We start from the raw sequence: 18,106 nt of genomic DNA on the forward strand, positions 1-18,106 counted from the left end.
ATGTTTCGGCCTCTCCTTCTCCTCTTTGTTAGATTGAAGCCTGCTTCATCTACAAAGATGAACACATGGGGTTTGTCCAAGGATTCCAAGTCATATATTGTCTGTGTAGAAATACAATATACTGTATGTAGGATTTTGTAAGTCGTACAGAGACAGTGCTATACTGTAGAGTACAATTAGGCTTCTGATTCACATACATTGTATGTACTGAAGAGTAATATCATTCACATAGTATGTGTTAGTACTGTAGACAATCTGGATTACAGTAAATGTTTCTGAATGTACACTTACTTGCACATACTGAGCTCGCAGTTCTTTCACCCTTGGTGAGTTGCACTCAAAGGGTACTCTGTATACTTGTTTCATTCGCATCCTGTTACGATGGAGGACACGGTCAATTGTGGAAATGCTCACACTGTCGATTCCCTGGAAGTGTGTGTTGTCTTGTATCACTCGTTCCTGGATTTCTCTGAGTCGTATTGTATTATCTTGAAGGACCATGCAAACTATAACGGCCTCTTGCTCCCTAGTGAATATAGCTGTCCTTCCACCTGCATGTGGCAGCCTTGCAATTCTACAAAAAGTAGTTGAGCAGTTACAAAACATATTCATGCAGTACAATACCTACAGTGATTAACTTTACAAATGTCTATTGAAACAGCTGCATATAGTGTAGTACAGTAAATTTGCAATTACAAAAATATAGTAGTATCCTGTACCTGTTCTCTTCTCTGAATGTCCTTACTATGGTGGACACAGAAAATCGGCTCAAATTGGGTTGCACTCTAAGTCCTGCTTCCCTCATTGTCAGTCCATGGACATGAACATGGTCTATAACTGTTGCTCGAATTTCATCAGATATTTCCACTCTTCCTCTTCGTCCTCCTCTTCCTCTTTCTTGCCCTCCTCCTCCTCTTCCTCCTCGTCGCCCACCTCGCATACGCACTCGTCCTCATCCTCTCACATTGTTTCTTCTATCCATTCTCAGACTTTCTCCTTCCCACCTTCAACAACCTGTTTGCTCTCTGAACTGGCTTATATTGGTTGTGTTGCATCATTTGAAACAGGTTAAATCAATTTTGAGTGGTTCAAGTGTTCAATCAATGACATGTGTTTTCTAATTGTATTTCATTGTTGCCACTTGTGTTTACCAGTATGGATGACATGTGCATTAGAGTGCAGAATGTGCTTTGAGAATGAGAATGAGAGTTTTGCTGAAAAGTCTAAGTGAAATCTGCAAATTTGTGTTTTACCATGTGAAATGGTTTAAGGTATTGACAACAGACTGCATAATTAGCTAAATGAGTCCAGGCAACTGAGAACTTTGTTCAGCCAATGGGTTTTAGTGTTTTAGCAATTGAGAAAAACTGTAATAAACAACACCAACTCCCCAATCCTCTCTCTCTCTCTCTTTTTCTCTCTCTCTCCCTCTCTCTCGCTCCCTCCCTGCCATTTTATTTGATGAATTAAAGTATGTACAGTGCAGGTGACCAAGCGAGCTGAGTGAGGAAGCTAAACTGACTGTTAATAAACAATTCTCTCCTCCCTAATACTCTTTCTTTCTTTCTCTCTCTCTCTCCCTTTTTCTCTCTCACTCTCTACCTTTCTCTCTCACTCCCAGATTTCATCACAATTAATGTGAGTGAATCAACATGACAACATAAGAAAGATTATTTTGATTTAAAGTCTTCCATGATTAATTTTGTAATAGAACTGATGGCAGGAAGCCATGCAGGCTGATCAGCATGTTGTTCTATCCAAAGAACACGTCAATGATTCGGAAATACCTTATGAGATAAGTCTGTAACTGAATACATGATGATACAGCTGTGGGGCTGAAGAGGCTCCACTGTGGCCTAGTTGTAATGTCATGGGCGGCAGGGTAGCCTAGTAGTTAGAGCGTTGGACTAGTAACCGGAAGGTTGCAAGTTCAAACCCCCGAGCTGACATGGTACAAATCTGTCGTTTTGCCCCTGAACAGGCAGTTAACCCACTGTTCCTAGGCCGTCATTGAAAATAAGAATTTGTTCTTAACTGACTTGCCTGCTTAAATAAAAAAATTAAATAAAAATTGTTGTGGGTTCGATTCCCACGGAGGACCAGCTCTGGAGGACCAGCTCTGGATAAGAGCATCTGCTGGCAGTTGTGGCTGCTTCGTGTAATGTGTTGTTGTCTGTACCTTCTTGCCCTTTGTGCTGTTGTCTGTGCCCAAAACGTTTTGTACCATGTTTTGTGCTGCTGCCATGTTGTGTTGCTACCATGTTGTGTTTTCATGTGTTGATGCCATGCTATGTTGTTGTCTTAGGTCTCTCTTTATGTAGTGTTGTGGTGTCTCGCTTGTCGTGATGTGTGTTTTTGTCCTATATTTTTATTTAATTGTTTATTTTTTATCCCAGCTCCCGTCCCCGCAGGTGGCATTTTGGTAGGCCGTAATTGTAAATGAGAATTTGTTCTTAACTGACTTGCCTAGTTAAATAAAGGTAAAATAAAACATGTAAATAAAAAGACTCCAGGAAATGAGATGTCTGTCAAATGTGTGTGTGTACATTTACAGTTTATAGACAAATCAATGGGCATACTCAGCTCAAATGGTTGTAGTAAAAACAAAAGAATGATGCAATCATTTCAAAGATTTTACTGAGTTACAGTTCATATAAGGACATCAGTCTACTCGATGGATTTCACATGACTGGGAATACAGATATTCATCTGTTGGTCACAGACACCTTTAAAAGGTAATGGGGGGGGGGCCTCCAAGGCTCTCCATCGCAGTGCTAGAAGCGTTACTACAGACCTGGGTTCATTCCCGGGCTGTGCCGAGAGTCCCATAGGACGGTGCACAATTGGTCCAGGTTAGGGGAGGGCTTGGCCGGGGGAGCTTCACTTGGCTCATTGCGACTGTGTTTCTTCCGACACATTGGTGTTAAGGAGCACGGTTAGGCGGGTCATGTTTCGATGGATGGATGGATGGATGCATGACTCCACCTTTGTCTCTCCCGAGCCCGTTGGGGAGTTGCAGTGATGAGACAAGATTGAAAAAGGTGGGTAAAAACACAAAACAATAAGTAGGGGCGTGGATCAGAACCAGTCAGTATCTGGTGTGACCACCATTTGCCTCATGCAGTGTGACACATCCCCTTTGCATAGAGTTTATCAGGCTGTTGATTGTGGAATGTTGTCCCACTCCTCTTCAATGGCTATGTGAAGTTGCTGGATACTGGCAGGAACTGGGACACCCTGTTGTACACATGATCCAGAGCTTCCCAAACATGCTCAGTGGGTGAAATGTCTGGTGATTATTGCAGGCTGGGACATTTTCAGCTTCCAGGAATTGTGTACAGATCCTTGCAACATGAGGCTGTGTATTATCATGCTGAACTATGAGGTGATGGCAGTGGATGAATGGCAACAATGAGCCTCGGGATCTCATCACGATATCTCTGCATTCCAAATTTACATCAATAAAATACAATAGTGTTTGTTGTCCGTAGCTTATGCCTGCCCATACCATAACCCCACCGCCGTTGACATTAGCAAACCGCTCGACCACATGACGCTATACACACTGTCTGCCATCTGCCGGGTACAGTTGAAACCAGAGTCATCCATAAAGAGCACACTTATCCAGCGTGCCAGTGGCCATCGAAGGTGAGCATTTGCCCACTGAAGTCGGTTACGACGCCGAACTGCAGTCAGATCAAGACCCTGGTGAGGACGACGAGCACGCAGATCAGCTTCACTGAGACGGTTTCTGACAGTTTGTGCAGACCTTCTTCAGTTGTGCGAACCCACAGTTTCATCAGATGTGCGGGTGGCTGGTCTCAGGCGATCCCGCTGGTGAAGACGCCGGATGTGGAGGTCCTGGGCTGGTGTGGTTACACGTGGTCTACGGTTGTGAAGCCTGTTGGATGTACCGAGTAATTATCTAAAACAACGTTGTTGTCGGCTTATGGTAGAGAAATTAAGATTAAATTCTCTGGCAACAGCTCTAGTGGACATTCCTGCCATTAGTAAACACTCCTTCAAAACATGAGACATCTGTGGCATTGTGTTGTGTGACAAAACTGCACATTTTAAAGTGGCCTTTTATTTCCCCCAGCACAAGGTGTACCTGTGTAATGATCATGCTGTTTAATCAGCTTCTTGATATGCCACACCTGTCAGGTGGTTGGAGTATCTTGGCAAAGGAGAAATGCTCACTAACAGGGATGAAGACACATTTGTGCACAACATTTGAGAGAAATAAGCTTTTGTGCATATGGAACATATCTGGGATATTTTATTTCAGCTCATGAAACATGGACCAACACTTCACTTTATGTTGTGTTGATATTTTACACTGTATTTACTAGATGAAAGGAAAAGTCCACACTCCCTGAAATATTCTTTAACTTTTAATGTCTTATTTTTTGGCATCCGAGGACAGAACAAAACTAATATTTCAGTGAGTGTTTTTTCCGTCCCTTTCTTCCATTATTTATTTACACTTTAAACAGGCTATTGTTTACCCTCTTAATACAGTAAACATCAGAGATGAGACCAAGTCACTATTATTCGAGTCACGAACAAGTCTCAAGTCGAGTCCCAAGTAGAACGCGTCAAGACTGGAGTAAAGTCCAAGTCGTGCATTCTAAGATCAAGTCAATTCGAGTCACACGTTTTTAAGTCAAGTCTCAAGTCAAGTAAAAAAAGAATATCTATACATGCAACGACTTGTTCAACTACACATCTTTGTCTATTTATTGAGGATACCAGACAGCTCTTTTGGTTATTTTGTCTACAACATATTTTTATTAGCCTATGTAATCGGGTCGGCAGGTAGCCTAGTGGTTAGAGCGTTGGTCCAGTAACCATTGAATCACTGAGCAGACATGGTAAACATCGGTTGTTCTAACCCTGAACAAGGCAGTTAACCCACTACAATAGGCCATCATTGTAAATAAGAATTTGTTCTTAACTGGCTTGCCTAGTTAAATACAGGTAAAATAGGAAGTCAGCATCAAATGAGCTAAAGGCAAGGCAGGTTGACGTGCTTGGAATGTAGATGTATGTACAGCTCTTGGTGATCCAATGGTGAAAGCGCCACATCGTACAAAATATACAAGTAGATTTACCAAATATATATGCGCAAAATCTCAAAAGAAATAGCCTCCTGTCCTATCTGAGAAATCGAATCTGTCTAAGAGGAGCTCAAACATAAAATAGGATCTTGGCTCCCAGGACCATACACTTGGCAATTATAGCCAATAAACAAACTGGTTCTACAATGTAAAATGCTATTTCCACAATAATCAGCATGATTATTAATTGTTTCAGACATGGAACAATCATTCAACGTTATTCTGACTCCAAAGCTGGTTCTGTGCGCCCGCGAGCGCTCCTATTACGCAAAAATGAGAGAGACATGGCTATAAAATTAAACGGCCTATAAAACTTCAAACAGAAATGTCTACGTGTTACAATAAACGGTACGGGAACGGAATTATGAAACTCTAGCAATTACTGTGGTATTAGATGGAATATAGATTTACCACATGCATTTAAACGTCTGAAAGCAACTGCAGACATTTCAACAAGAGAAAAAAAGCACTCTCCACTGGCGGGAGTTTAGAGAGACGTAATTATGACAATCCTCTCTCCATAATTTGACGTTTTGCGCTCCACCTGATCGTATGGCTGAAAAGCAAATCATCGATCTCTTCGCTAGCTCACCCGCCCTGTGTTGATTGACAGTTTTCTGGTCCAATCAGATTGTGCGTGGCTGCGTGTAGCGTAAACCACGTAGACTTTGCCACAAAATGAGAGACAAAACATTACAAAACCTGGCCATATCATTTCAAATCATCCGTCTCGGTGCTCCAAGTCCAGGCATTATTTTACCTCCTTTTTCGTGATATCCAATTACAATCTTGTCTCGACTCCACAACTATGGTTGACATACTATAAATACATTAATATTAACATTTTAACCTGTTTGAAGGTTAAGAAAATCCCAGGTCAACGCCTGGATTGCCCACTATAAACCTGTGCTAATTGTAAAACTCCTGACTCCAGATACGTCTCCATACAGAAAGGTTTTACATGCATTTATTTGGTTGTTTTTATTTTTGAAACTGCTTTCATAGGGTGCTGAGACTATAACATGTTTAACCTCAATAAAGGCTGGTTGTATGGAAATTAAACAGCAGGGGTCGCTGTTGTAAAGAAAAGAAACGCTCCGCTACATCAACTTGACTACTCTCGCGAGTCGCGATAGTTCCGTTCCACTATCCGGTGGCGGAGACATCCAGAAATGGCGGCCAGAGGTAGTTTTCAATCGGCTCCAACGGGAGGAGGTGGTGGCGGGGGAATGGGACCTGGACCCCAGGTGCAAGGTGGAGGACCAGGCATGGGACCTGGAACTGCTGGTGGAAGGATGGGACCCTCATCGGGCGCACAGAACCACCTTTACCGATCTCCGATGCCTGGGCCTGGATACCCGGTGAGCCACGATTCAACTGCTAAACGTTAGCTAGAACAAAGCCGTTTCAAAGCGGTAGTTAACCTATACTTGTACTAATGATATGTAGTAACGACGGGATACCGTGACGTTACTCGTAAAGGCACCTGATTACTGATTGTCGTCCTTGATTTATTGTTTTGTGGCTATTCACAATGTTATGTTGATGCACAACTAGTTGGTTAGCTACTGTAGCTATGAGCTAAGCCTGTCCCCAAGTGGCGGTTAAAACTAATACATTAGCTCGTTAACTGTCCCATTTACTAGTAGTTTGGCGTGTGTTAACTAAAAGTTATCTGGGTAGCTAACTTAGTCAAATTTTGATTTGATTTGTCTGGTTTTAAATCCGCGGTTGCCAGAAGATACAGAACTTACCGTTACTTCCGTTTACACAAAGTTGCACTGGGGTCAGGACGCAGTCATGGTTACATTAGGAATGTGTTTAGTAAATTCACTCTGGCTGTCTACTCTGATTTCAGGGCACACTTGTCTGAGTGTGCCAGAGCACAGAATAACTGATGAATAACCCTACCAACATGTACATATTACCTCGTCTACTGTACCCCAGCACATTGACTCAGTACCAGTACCCCAATAACAATTTTGCGTATTTATACATGTCATTATTGTATGGTATTACTTTTTTTCAATGTTCATTCATTTACTAAATATTTTTAATATAATTTTCTTAACTTATTTTTCTTAACTGCGTTTTTGATTAAGGGCTTGTAAGTAAGCATTTCACAGTAAGGTCTACCTGTTGTATTCAGCGCATTTGACAAATAAAATGCAATTTTTTATTTGAATTCGAAAACCTGTTGAATTTAATGGTGTCAGTAAACGTCAGCAGAAGAACAATTTAAATGGTTGCCAGCAACACAGTTACTAACTAGATGACATGAAAACAGCCTAACCAGCTCTTGTAGGGCAAGTAAAATGATCAGTGAGGTGTTCTTTCAATCGTGTCTGGAAGTTACTTGCAAGCTAGCCAACTTTAGCCAGTTGAGCATTGAGGGAAGTTTTTGAACCCATATCTTTAGCCGCTCACCACTGTGTCTTAATGTAACTCTGATTGCGTTCTGACCCCAGTGCAGCTCAGTGTAAACAAGCGTAACTGTAGGGTCTGTATATTCTGGCAACATCTGCAGATGATTGAATGAAAGGTGGTGTGTGTGCATCACTACCACAGATGAGATGTATAAATGTGAAGCATCCACTTGGAGTTTCCACTCACTACCAAATATGGTAGTGAGAGGAAGGCCACTGTCCAGCAGTCGGAGAAGATGGAACGAGATGGATTTTGTCCGACATTCTGCAAATTTTCCCATCGATGAAACATTTGATCACAATACAGTTTTCTATTCCCAAAACTAAAATATGTTATGAACAGAGTGGACTATGTTTAGTAGACTTTACCCTTTGCAAAAGTTTTTAAAAATTGCGTTGTTTAGGAGTGCAAAGGCTTATTGAGTTATATATAGCACGCGCACACTTCACATAGGAGGTGTTCCCTAACGGAACTATGTAGATGTATGCTAGAATGTGCCAATAGGATCTCACTAGCTCGTGCATGGCTCTGCCCACCTCCTTGCTAGTTCTGCCCACTATGACTCATTTGTTCCCGTTGGAAACGGCAGGCTGTGGTCTATCTGGGTTTAGTTTAAATCTTTGTCTCTACTGTAGTCATCAGGGGTTACCAAACTTTTTTACTTAGGCCCTCCTTCCAGCATTGGGGAACATGTTTTCTCTAAATATGCGTTGTTGTACAGTTTAAAAGTAAAATACACAGCATTTCAAACAGTCAGCAATAATCTATGAATTCAGGGTTTGTGAAGTTATACCTCGGCTAAATATAAGCCTTCCACAACCATAAGACCCACTAATAATTTAATTATTTTATCAAAAATAGTTTTACCTGCTCTTTGCAATAATCACTGATCTGGCTTTCTAGTCTGTCTATGAAAATGTCCTTTTCTGTTACAAGTTTAACTAGAACCATGCATGATGCTCATTCACTAATAATGACTAACTTCTTGTTGCAGGCATTAGGCTATAGAAAATGAACACAGATCTCATCAAAAATCTCTCAAGCCTACATTCTCATGACTAGCCAGCTAATCTTTATATTTCAAGTTTAGGCAACTTGGATCTATCTGCTAGCTAACAAGGTTGAACAGTTGAATTGTTATGAACACACCCTTCTGTCTGTATCCAACTGTTTGAAAAGCATGACAATGCCCTGTGCACAAAGCGAGGTACATACATACAGTGGGGCAAAAAAGTATTTAGTCAGCCACCAATTGTGCAAGTTCTCCCACTTAAAAAGATGAGAGGCCTGTAATTTTTTATCATAGATACACTTCAACTATGACAGACAAAATGAGAAAACAAAATCCAGAAAATCACATTGTAGGATTTTTAATGTATTAATGTAGGATTCGTTACATGTATTAATGGCACCTGTTTGAACTTGTTATCAGTATAAAAGACACCTGTCCACAACCTCGAACAGTCACACTCCAAACTCCACTATGGCCAAGACCAAAGAGCTGTCAAAGGACACTAGAAACAAAATTGTAGACCTGCACCAGGCTGGGAAGACTGAATCTGCAATAGGTAAGCAGCTTGGTTTGAAGAAATCAACTGTGGGAGCAATTATTAGGAAATGGAAGACATACAAGACCACTGATAATCTCCCTCGATCTGGGGCTCCACGCAAGATCTCACCCTGTGGGGTCAAAATTATCACAAGAACGGTGAGCAAAAATCCCAGAACCACACTGGGGGACCTCCTTCCATCAGCAAGGGCATTGAAGATGAAATGTGGCTGGGTCTTTCAGCATGACAATGATCTCAAACACACCGCCCGGGCAACGAAGGAGTAAGAAGCATTTCGAGGTCCTGGAGTGGCCTAGCCAGTCTCCAGATCTCAACCCCATAGAAAATCTTTGGAGGGAGTTGAAAGTCCGTGTTGCCCAGCAACAGCCCCAAAACATCACTGCTCTAGAGGAGATCTGCATGGAGGAATGGGCCAAAATACCAGCAACAGTGTGTGAAAACCTTGTGAAGACTTACAGAAAACGTTTGACCTCTGTCATTGCCAACAAAGGTTATATAACAAAGTATTGAGATAAACTTTTGTTATTGACCAAATACTTTTTCTCATTTTGTCTGTCATAGTTGAAGTGTACCTATGATGAAAAATTATAGACCTCTCTCATCTTTTTAAGTGGGAGAACTTGCACAATTGGTGGCTGACTAAATACTTTTTTGCCCCACTGTAAATGGTTTGTCGAGATCTGTGTGGAAGAACTTGACTGGCCTGCACAGAGACCTAACCTCCACTCCATCGAACAACTTTGAGATGAATTGGAACGACGACTGCGAGCCTAATCGCCCAACATCAGTACCCTACCTCACTAATGGTCTTGTGGCATTTCTTCAAGATGTTCCATCATCTAGTGGAAAGCCTTCCCAGAAGAGTGGAGGCTGTTGTAGAAGCAAGGGGGGGGTGACTCCATATTAAGGCCCATGGTTTTGGAATGAGATGTTCGACGAGCAGGTGTCCACATACCTTTCATCAACTATGCTTCTATTACTGGGCGTTACAGGGTAACGTTGGTTTATACAAACCGGGTATCTTATAAATGTCCGTGTCCAGTTGCTGGTGGTTCTATAAAAAGCTGAAATATATTAAATCTATATTTTGTATCAAGTGAGAAATGCTTCTGGCATGTGTGTAGATCTTTGTTTTAGTCACATTGTGTGACACGCGAGCAGTACATTTGGATTTAATATCTTTCAGAGTTTTCTCTGTTTTCATTATCATCATCATTAGGTATTCTAACTCAGAGCACAACCTAGAGACTTCCTTAATATTAGAGATTACGTACCAGCGGTTGTTAACACTCCTCCCCCTTGAGCTTACCAGACGCTGCTGCTCTGTCCTGGCGACGCATAGAGAAACCAGTATATTATCCATGTCTTTGTTCAGCCACGACTCTGACAAACAGGATATTACAGTTCTTCAGGTCCCATTTGATAGTATAGTCTCGAACAGAGCGTGTCTAGTTTCTTCTCCAGTGATTGTACATTCTCCAAAAGAACAGAGGGTTTAGGCGGTTTATGTATTCGCCAATTTTAGTTTCGTCAGGGTGCCCGCACGTCGACCTTGCACGGTCTCGTTCTCTCCCGAGTCTCCGGCATATTATGTCCTGGTCCAGTGTGAGCCGTATGTCCTGAGCCTCTGATTCGTTGAAGTAGAAATCTTTGTGTTAGTTAGTGATCACTGTTCTGATGTCCAGAAGCTCTTTTGGGTCATAAGAAACCATTGGGATAACCATAGTTAACCTCTTACCTCTACCTGGGACGCTTGCGTCCCAACTAGAGCTCTGGAAATGCAAATGTGCTACGCTAAATGCTAATAGTATTAGTTAAAACTCAAAAGTTCATTAAAATACACATGCAGGGTATCAAATTAAAGCTACACTCGTTGTGAATCCAGGCAACAAGTCAGATTTTTAAAATGCTTTTCGGCGACAGCATGAGAAGCTATTATCTGATAGCATGCACCAATACACTACAACAGAAAAGCACAGCAGGGGACGTAAACAAAATAATTAGCATTTCGGCGTTACACAAACCGCACAATAAAATAGAAAACAGTCATTACCTTTCACCATCTTCTTTGTTGGCACTCCTAGATGTCCCATAAACACTATTGGGTCTTTATTTCGATTAAATCGGGCCATATAAAGCCAAGATATCGTTATATGTAGACTGTGTGATAAACGAAAAAAACAGCGATTTCACAACGTAACGTCATTTTTTAAAATTCAAAAAGTAGACGATAAACTTTCACAAAACACTTCGAAATACGTTTGTAATGCTACTTTAGGTATTAGTAAACGTTAATAAGCGATAAAAATCATCCGTAGGCGATGTAGATATCATTAGCTGTCGTCTTGGAAAAAATTTCAGGAGAGAGCTCTTCCGGAATGATCTGGGCGGAGACCGGAGGTAAGCGGTGCCCCTCTTTCGGTTCAACCAAGAATCAAAGATGATTAAATTCACAAGATACTCGACAACATGGGGATGCTGTGGGAGTTGAATGCTCGGTCTTATCTAATTCGGCTCACTGTTAACAATTGCGGTAGTGGCGCAAGGATATTTATTTCCAGTTTCTGTGATCAGGTTTTCCTGCGCTTTCCGATGTAACGCACGTTATGTAATAGCCACAGTCGTGATTTAACCAGTTTTAAAAACGTCCGAGGGTTTCCTATACACACATTCTAACCATATGAACGTACTATATTCCTGGCATGAGTAGCAGGGCGCTGAAATGTTGCGCGATTTTTAACAAAATGTTCAAAAAAGTAGAGGGTCGACTGAAGAGGTTAATATCAGAGCAACAAAACAAAAAAAACCTCACAAAATAGCAGAATTGATCCGGAGGCCGTAAAATGGCTTCTATCCGTTGCAGCACCATTCTACTGCATGTAGAATCACAAGCAGGTTAGTTGAAACATCTATGGCGGCGTTTGGTATAAGCTAACCTAGCGATGGGCAACTTTGATGGGGGTGGGGGGGACACAAAACTCATGAGGGGCCGCAGTGGCTCGGGGTCTACGTACCCACATCCATACCCACATATGCAGTTATTCCCCTGAAAAGCATTTCTCAGTGAAAGAAAGATCTGTCTACTTTTGTCTCATGTCACTGCCTGGATCACAAAATCCTACTTCACCTCACCGGCAGCAGTGGCGTCCTTCCTAGTCACTCTGCCACACATTCTATAAGCTTCTGGAACAACTCCCCAGTTGTTGTGTAGAAAACCAAGGTTGCACAGACATGTAACATCGATTCCTTGAGAATTTTAATGGCTGTTGAATTCTTCATTCCACTCACACACAGTAACGTCCGTTTATTACTGAAAAGATACGTCCACCTTGATTTTTGTTTCTTGCCATGTAAACTGCAATGTCCTTCTGCTCTCTCGATGACCGGGCGAAGGGTTTGCAGATGAAATGGCAATAAAGAGCAAATATTTTCATATGGCGTTTGAGGCACGCTTCGGTGGTGAGTTCTCCAGCAACTCCATCTATTAATGTACAGATTCACAAACCTCTGCTTTAGAACCTTGTCTATCTACATGACTCACTGAAATCACTATGGCGACAAATGTGAGAATACATTCTCCAATGTGGATGAAAAGTAAGGAATAAATAGATGGCTGAAGGTAGGGTGCAGGGTCATGGTAATTAGATTCCAAACCGACTGAAACGGGGAGAAATTACCTGATCTTAAGGCTACATTTACACAGGCAGACCAATTCTGATCTTTTTCCCAATTATTGGCAAAAGTGCTGAGTGCTGAGGCTACTGTAGACCTTCACTGGGGGGGAAAAAAGTGTAGTATAATCAATTATTTGGTGACGTGACTATATTTAGTATAGTTTTTTCTTAAAAGGATCACTTTTATGTTTTACAATTTTTGTTTTGTTTTTATGAAATTTACTGAGGACGGTCTTCCCCTTCCTCCCCTTCCTCTCTTTCCTCCCCTTCCTCTCCTTCCTCTCCTTCCTCTCTTTCCTCTCCTTCCTCTCCTTCCTCCCCTTCCTCTCCTTCCTCCCCCTCCTCCCCTTCCTCTCCTTCCTCTCCTTCCTCCCCCTCCTCCCCTTCCTCTCCTTCCTCTCCTTCCTCCCCTTCCTCTCCTTCCTCCCCTTCCTCCTCGGAGCCTCCATTGGTATATCATATATTTCTCCCTTCCTCCTCCTCCTCCTCCTCGTAGCCTCCATTGGTATATCATATATTCCTCACGCTGTAATAGTATTAATGGAGCCACTACACCCGCAGTAGGCTGTAGTTAGTGTGGTTTTGATGTTCCAGCGGAGCGCTCCATTTGCAGTGAGTAGGCCTTCATCAAGTAGCCTATGCCTTGCGCTGGAACGTTTTTTTGTCGGACATTGGCCAACATTTACTGATAGCCATGTGTAGGCTAATTTGATTAATCTATTGAGCAGCAATATCATATTTAGAGTTCGCAATCTAGTTTTGAGTTCTCACTTCCTCATTTGGTGAATAATATAACAGAGGTCGGCAAGTTCTCTGAAAAAAAAAAAAAAAATTAATGTTAGCCTAATTCTGGATCCTGTTTTGACAGGTTGCACATCAAAATATCAATTATGCATTTCCTGGATATGTTGAATGAGCTAGCTTACTTTAATCATAGACTATATCATCTCAGTTGTTTTACTTGGCACTGGAAAACAATTGTCTAGAGCCTTGTTGATAATGGAAAGTAACTAACTAACTGTACATTAAACATTTTATTATTGTTGTAGTTGTTGTTGTCGAGCAAAATGGGTTACATTTATCACGATATAACTTTTTGCCCATATCACCCAGCCAGCACACCCAAAAATAATTTGTTAATTTATTGGGGATTTGTCGTTATTGGAAAAATGGGTCAATTTATCACAATGTGGATTTTTTTATTGTGTATATACTGGCCATCACTAGGGCAGAGGGCTTCATCGTTGATGAGCAAGGCACACAGCATATCCCCCCTCCAATCTGTAGAGAGGAGAGGGAAAGGAGAGAGAGTGTGTGCATCAGCGTTGATATGAGCAGAACAGATCAGACAGCCCTCCCTCCAAGGCTGCAGAGAGGAGAGGGAAAGGAGAGGTGTGAAGCCGTAACGGTCTGCGTCTCATCTATCCTCTCCTCTGCCTACGAGCTACCTTCTCTATATAAGTACTCATGCATTCAGAAACACGAAGTCGCCTGTTTGAGTTCCTAGCACATGGATTGGTGAGTGATTTGGTTGTGTGTTGTGGATGATTTTTGTTGCTATCGTTTTTTAGTAGGATTTTTTGCTGTAGCATTTCCAGGTTATTTCACATATAGCCTTCTACCTGAAATATATTTTATTGGGTAGTGAAAATATACATTTTGTTTCTTATTTAAGGCTTTGCAAACTTTACATAATTTTAAGATGACTATTATATATTTTTTATTGTGAATGTAATTCCATCTGTATTTTGTTGGCTAGTGTTGTTTGTTATATTGTCCTTGAATGATTGTTCAATTTAGTTCTGATCTACATTAAATATCAGAGCATTTCTACCTGTATTTCAACACATGGGTTTCTTGAATGCTCAACAATGTTTCCTGTATTTTCAACAATGTTTCTTGAATGCATATCCTTTTCATGAGTCTTTTAGTTATTCATAAATAATGATGAGGAATTTAATAGAGTTTTCATGCCATTGAATCTGCCTCTATCCAGAGAATCACCTTGTTTGTACGATTCCTTCCACTACCATCCTCACCAAGCCACATCCTTGACCCTGACTGGTATGGTACGGAACAGAACTTATCTGCAGTGTTTTCCTCAAGTGAGTAGAGTAGCCAGCCAAATAGAATAAGTAGCCAGCCAAATAGAATAAGTAGCCAGCCAAATAGAATAAGTAGCCAGCCAAATAGAATAAGTAGCCAGCCAAATAGAATAAGTAGCCAGCCAGGCACTCCCCGGCCGAAGAAGCTCTATTTTGGTGGCATCTGGCACATTCTAATGCCTTGATTATATCTTAAATACACAGTGAAATTATTGAATATTTTATGGAGTTTATCTCCCAGATTGGATTAATTTGTTGTGGTATAGTGAAGAAAGACATTACTTTACTATTTAAATAACTGAAAATGTATGAATTCAGTGTATTTTTAGAAACCTTTTTTTTTAACAATTAACTTGTCTTCTCTTGAGATTGTAAAGTTGCATTTACAATTTTACTGCAAGATATCAATTGCCACAAATTATGTATTTTATTAAAACCGACACATTATCTTAAAAATACATTTAGAGGTTTTGTTTTTCCAGGTTTCATATTTTTGCTCTCGAAATCAAGCTTTTTTTTTAAATAAAAACAACAATTGTGATGTAAGTCCACAGCAATGCTTAAACCACACCAGGAGACCACCGCTTTTGAGGTCTGAAAAATCTGAGATGTTGATTTATTTTGTTGGTGTATATAAAAAATTAATTATTTAACCTTTATTTGAGTAGGCAAGTCAGATAAGAACAAATTATTATTTACAATGATGGCCTACCAGGGATCAGTGGGTTAACTGTCTTGTTCAGGGGCAGAGAGACAGATTTTTACCTTGTCTGCTCAGGGATTCAATCCAGCAACCTTTCGGTTACTGGCCCAACGCTCTAACCTCTAGGCTACCCCAAAATGTACCCTTTAATTCCAGTGGACAACTAGCAAAAGTTACCCTTTAATTCCAGTGGACATCTAGCAAGAGGCTGTTGTTTAGCAGTGGTTTTGTAGCACACGTAATCATAAGAGTTTACAAAACAAATACACACTGGATTGATAAAAATAATGTTATCATTCTGGCAGGTAATTGTAGGCTACTTTGTATTTAACATTTATTTGAGAATGTTTTTGGGGAAAGCCTTCAGTTTGCATTAGCATCACCGCTAACGGCTACATAAAGTGGTAGACATGCGCCGCACACACAAAGGGGCATTCTTGTTGCCTCTTCAGAAAGTGGCAGGAAATACATCACTGATGCATTCTGTTCATGTCTTTATGATAAACTTGGACACATTTTTATAAATGTCCAGTACATTTAGTTGATTCTCTACTAAGTTCAATACATTTAGTTGATTCAATACCTTTTTTGAATATGGTTGAATTCTGTTTTAATGCCTGGATTTTGTGAATGTCCTAATTATCATATTTGGACCAGAATGAGTCTCTAAATGCAGCCACTGACTGATGAGTCACTCACTTTAGCGTCACTGTCTGGCAAGCCCCGACATCCTAAGAAAGGAAACCAAAGAAATCCTCTGGTTCACTTGTCCCGATGGACATATAAATCACATTGCATAATTATGAACGTCAAAGGCATATAGAAGACCAACGGTGTCAGTTCAACACCTTTTATAAACTAGTTAACCCTTGCTGTTCAGTTGTCAATAAAGGGCTGGCCATGCGAAACACGCACAATTAAATTCAACGTATGTGCCAGAAAAATAATTAGGCTCAAAACTCAGACGCACCGGTAGGATTTTCAAACTTTTGCCTGCCGACAGTACCTCTAAACAGCGTCGACAGTCAATATCTTGTGTTCACACAGCAAAGACCTTGGAAGTCGTCAGCCACTCAGCCGTGTTAAAATACTCCAAACCAGAAGGTGGCAGCAGCGTTGTTTGGTAATGCATATCCTGTGCGTATTGCTTATGGTCTAGATTCCAAGCTGTCTGCACTGATGTTGCTATTGTTATAGAAATCCCTTGTTACTAGCCAGATAGCCACAGCTAGATAACTACCTAGCAAGATGACGAAGAAACAATTTAATTCACTCCATGATCCCATACTGCCAGTGCCAGCCCATAGCCAAATGTTTAGCTAGCTCGCTAAGGACATTGTGCTAACACAGGCAGCTGTTTCATGGAAACTAGCTAATCAATACTAGCTACAGTTGTTAGCTAGCTTGGAGGAAGTATTTAGTGTTGTGTGCATTGCGTCTGTGCACTTAGCTAGCTACCATCCCATAGCCTATATATGAAGTGTGACTGGCTCATCTGTGGATGTACGGAGAAAATACCCTCTTCCTCTTTTTTGGGTGGGGTGCTCCCCCAAAAGTAAAAACTCAACAGACACCATGAAAGCTTAAACCAAGTTTATTCTTCCCAGAGGATCAATACAGCTGCATTAGACAAAGTGATACAGGCCATAAACTTTTATTTCTCCCTTAACGTGACCTGACCTGATGCTCGCTTTGTGACTGATAGGTGAGTATCCTATCAATAGATTGCTATAAGTTGCATATCGTTCATTCTAGCGGGAAAGGGCTTGACGGACTAGCGAATTTAAACTTTTAAATTAAAAGTAGCCGGCTGAAAACGCAAATGGAAAACACGATCTGTTGTTGAACACATTCGGTAGACTGCATCAAAAGGAGAATGTTTAGTCTAAGGCAGAAGTAACACCTGCAAAGATGAATATACCAGTAGATGATAGAACATTATAAAATTAAAATAAATCTTCCTCAAATCTCAACCATCAGTAGCACCTTCTCTCCCCCTCTTCCTTCTTTTTCTCTCCCACAAACAACCACAACCTCTTTAGTTCTCCCTTTTCTCCTCCTCTTTACATCTCTTTTATCCTTTTCTACTCTTTTCTCCTATCAAAAACCATCCATCTTTTCCTCTCCAAACTCTAACCCCTCCCTATTTCTTTTCTCCTCCAGACTCTAACCCCTCCCTATTTCTTCTCTCCTCTAGACTCTAACCCCTCCCTCCCTGTCTCTTCTCTCTCTCCTCCAGACTCTAACCCCTCCCTCCCTGTCTCTTCTCTCCCTCCTCCAGACTCTAACCCCTCCCTCCCTGTCTCTTCTCTCCCTCCTCCAGACTCTAACCCCTCCCTCCCTGTCTCTTCTCTCCCTCCTCCAGACTCTAACCCCTCCCTATTTCTTCTCTCCTCTAGACTCTAACCCCTCCCTCCCTGTCTCTTCTCTCTCTCCTCCAGACTCTAACCCCTCCCTCCCTGTCTCTTCTCTCTCTCCTCCAGACTCTAACCCCTCCCTCCCTGTC

The 18,106-nt window shown here is 41.3% G+C and overlaps 1 protein-coding gene across 1 annotated transcript in view; it reads left to right on the top strand.

The window, feature by feature from the left end:
- The first annotated feature begins 6,255 nt into the window (after positions 1-6,255).
- The window catches only part of LOC115144383 (SWI/SNF-related matrix-associated actin-dependent regulator of chromatin subfamily D member 1), a 28,105-nt gene continuing 16,254 nt past the window's right edge, over positions 6,256-18,106 (top strand). Inside the window, exon 1 of the mRNA XM_029685366.2 lies at positions 6,256-6,481. Coding sequence (XP_029541226.1) covers positions 6,293-6,481 — 189 coding nt within the window. The 5' untranslated portion in view covers positions 6,256-6,292. The remainder of the gene's footprint in view (positions 6,482-18,106) is intronic.

This window comes from Oncorhynchus nerka, linkage group LG2 (genome assembly GCF_034236695.1).
Source record: "Oncorhynchus nerka isolate Pitt River linkage group LG2, Oner_Uvic_2.0, whole genome shotgun sequence".
NCBI classification, from domain to species: domain Eukaryota; kingdom Metazoa; phylum Chordata; class Actinopteri; order Salmoniformes; family Salmonidae; genus Oncorhynchus; species Oncorhynchus nerka.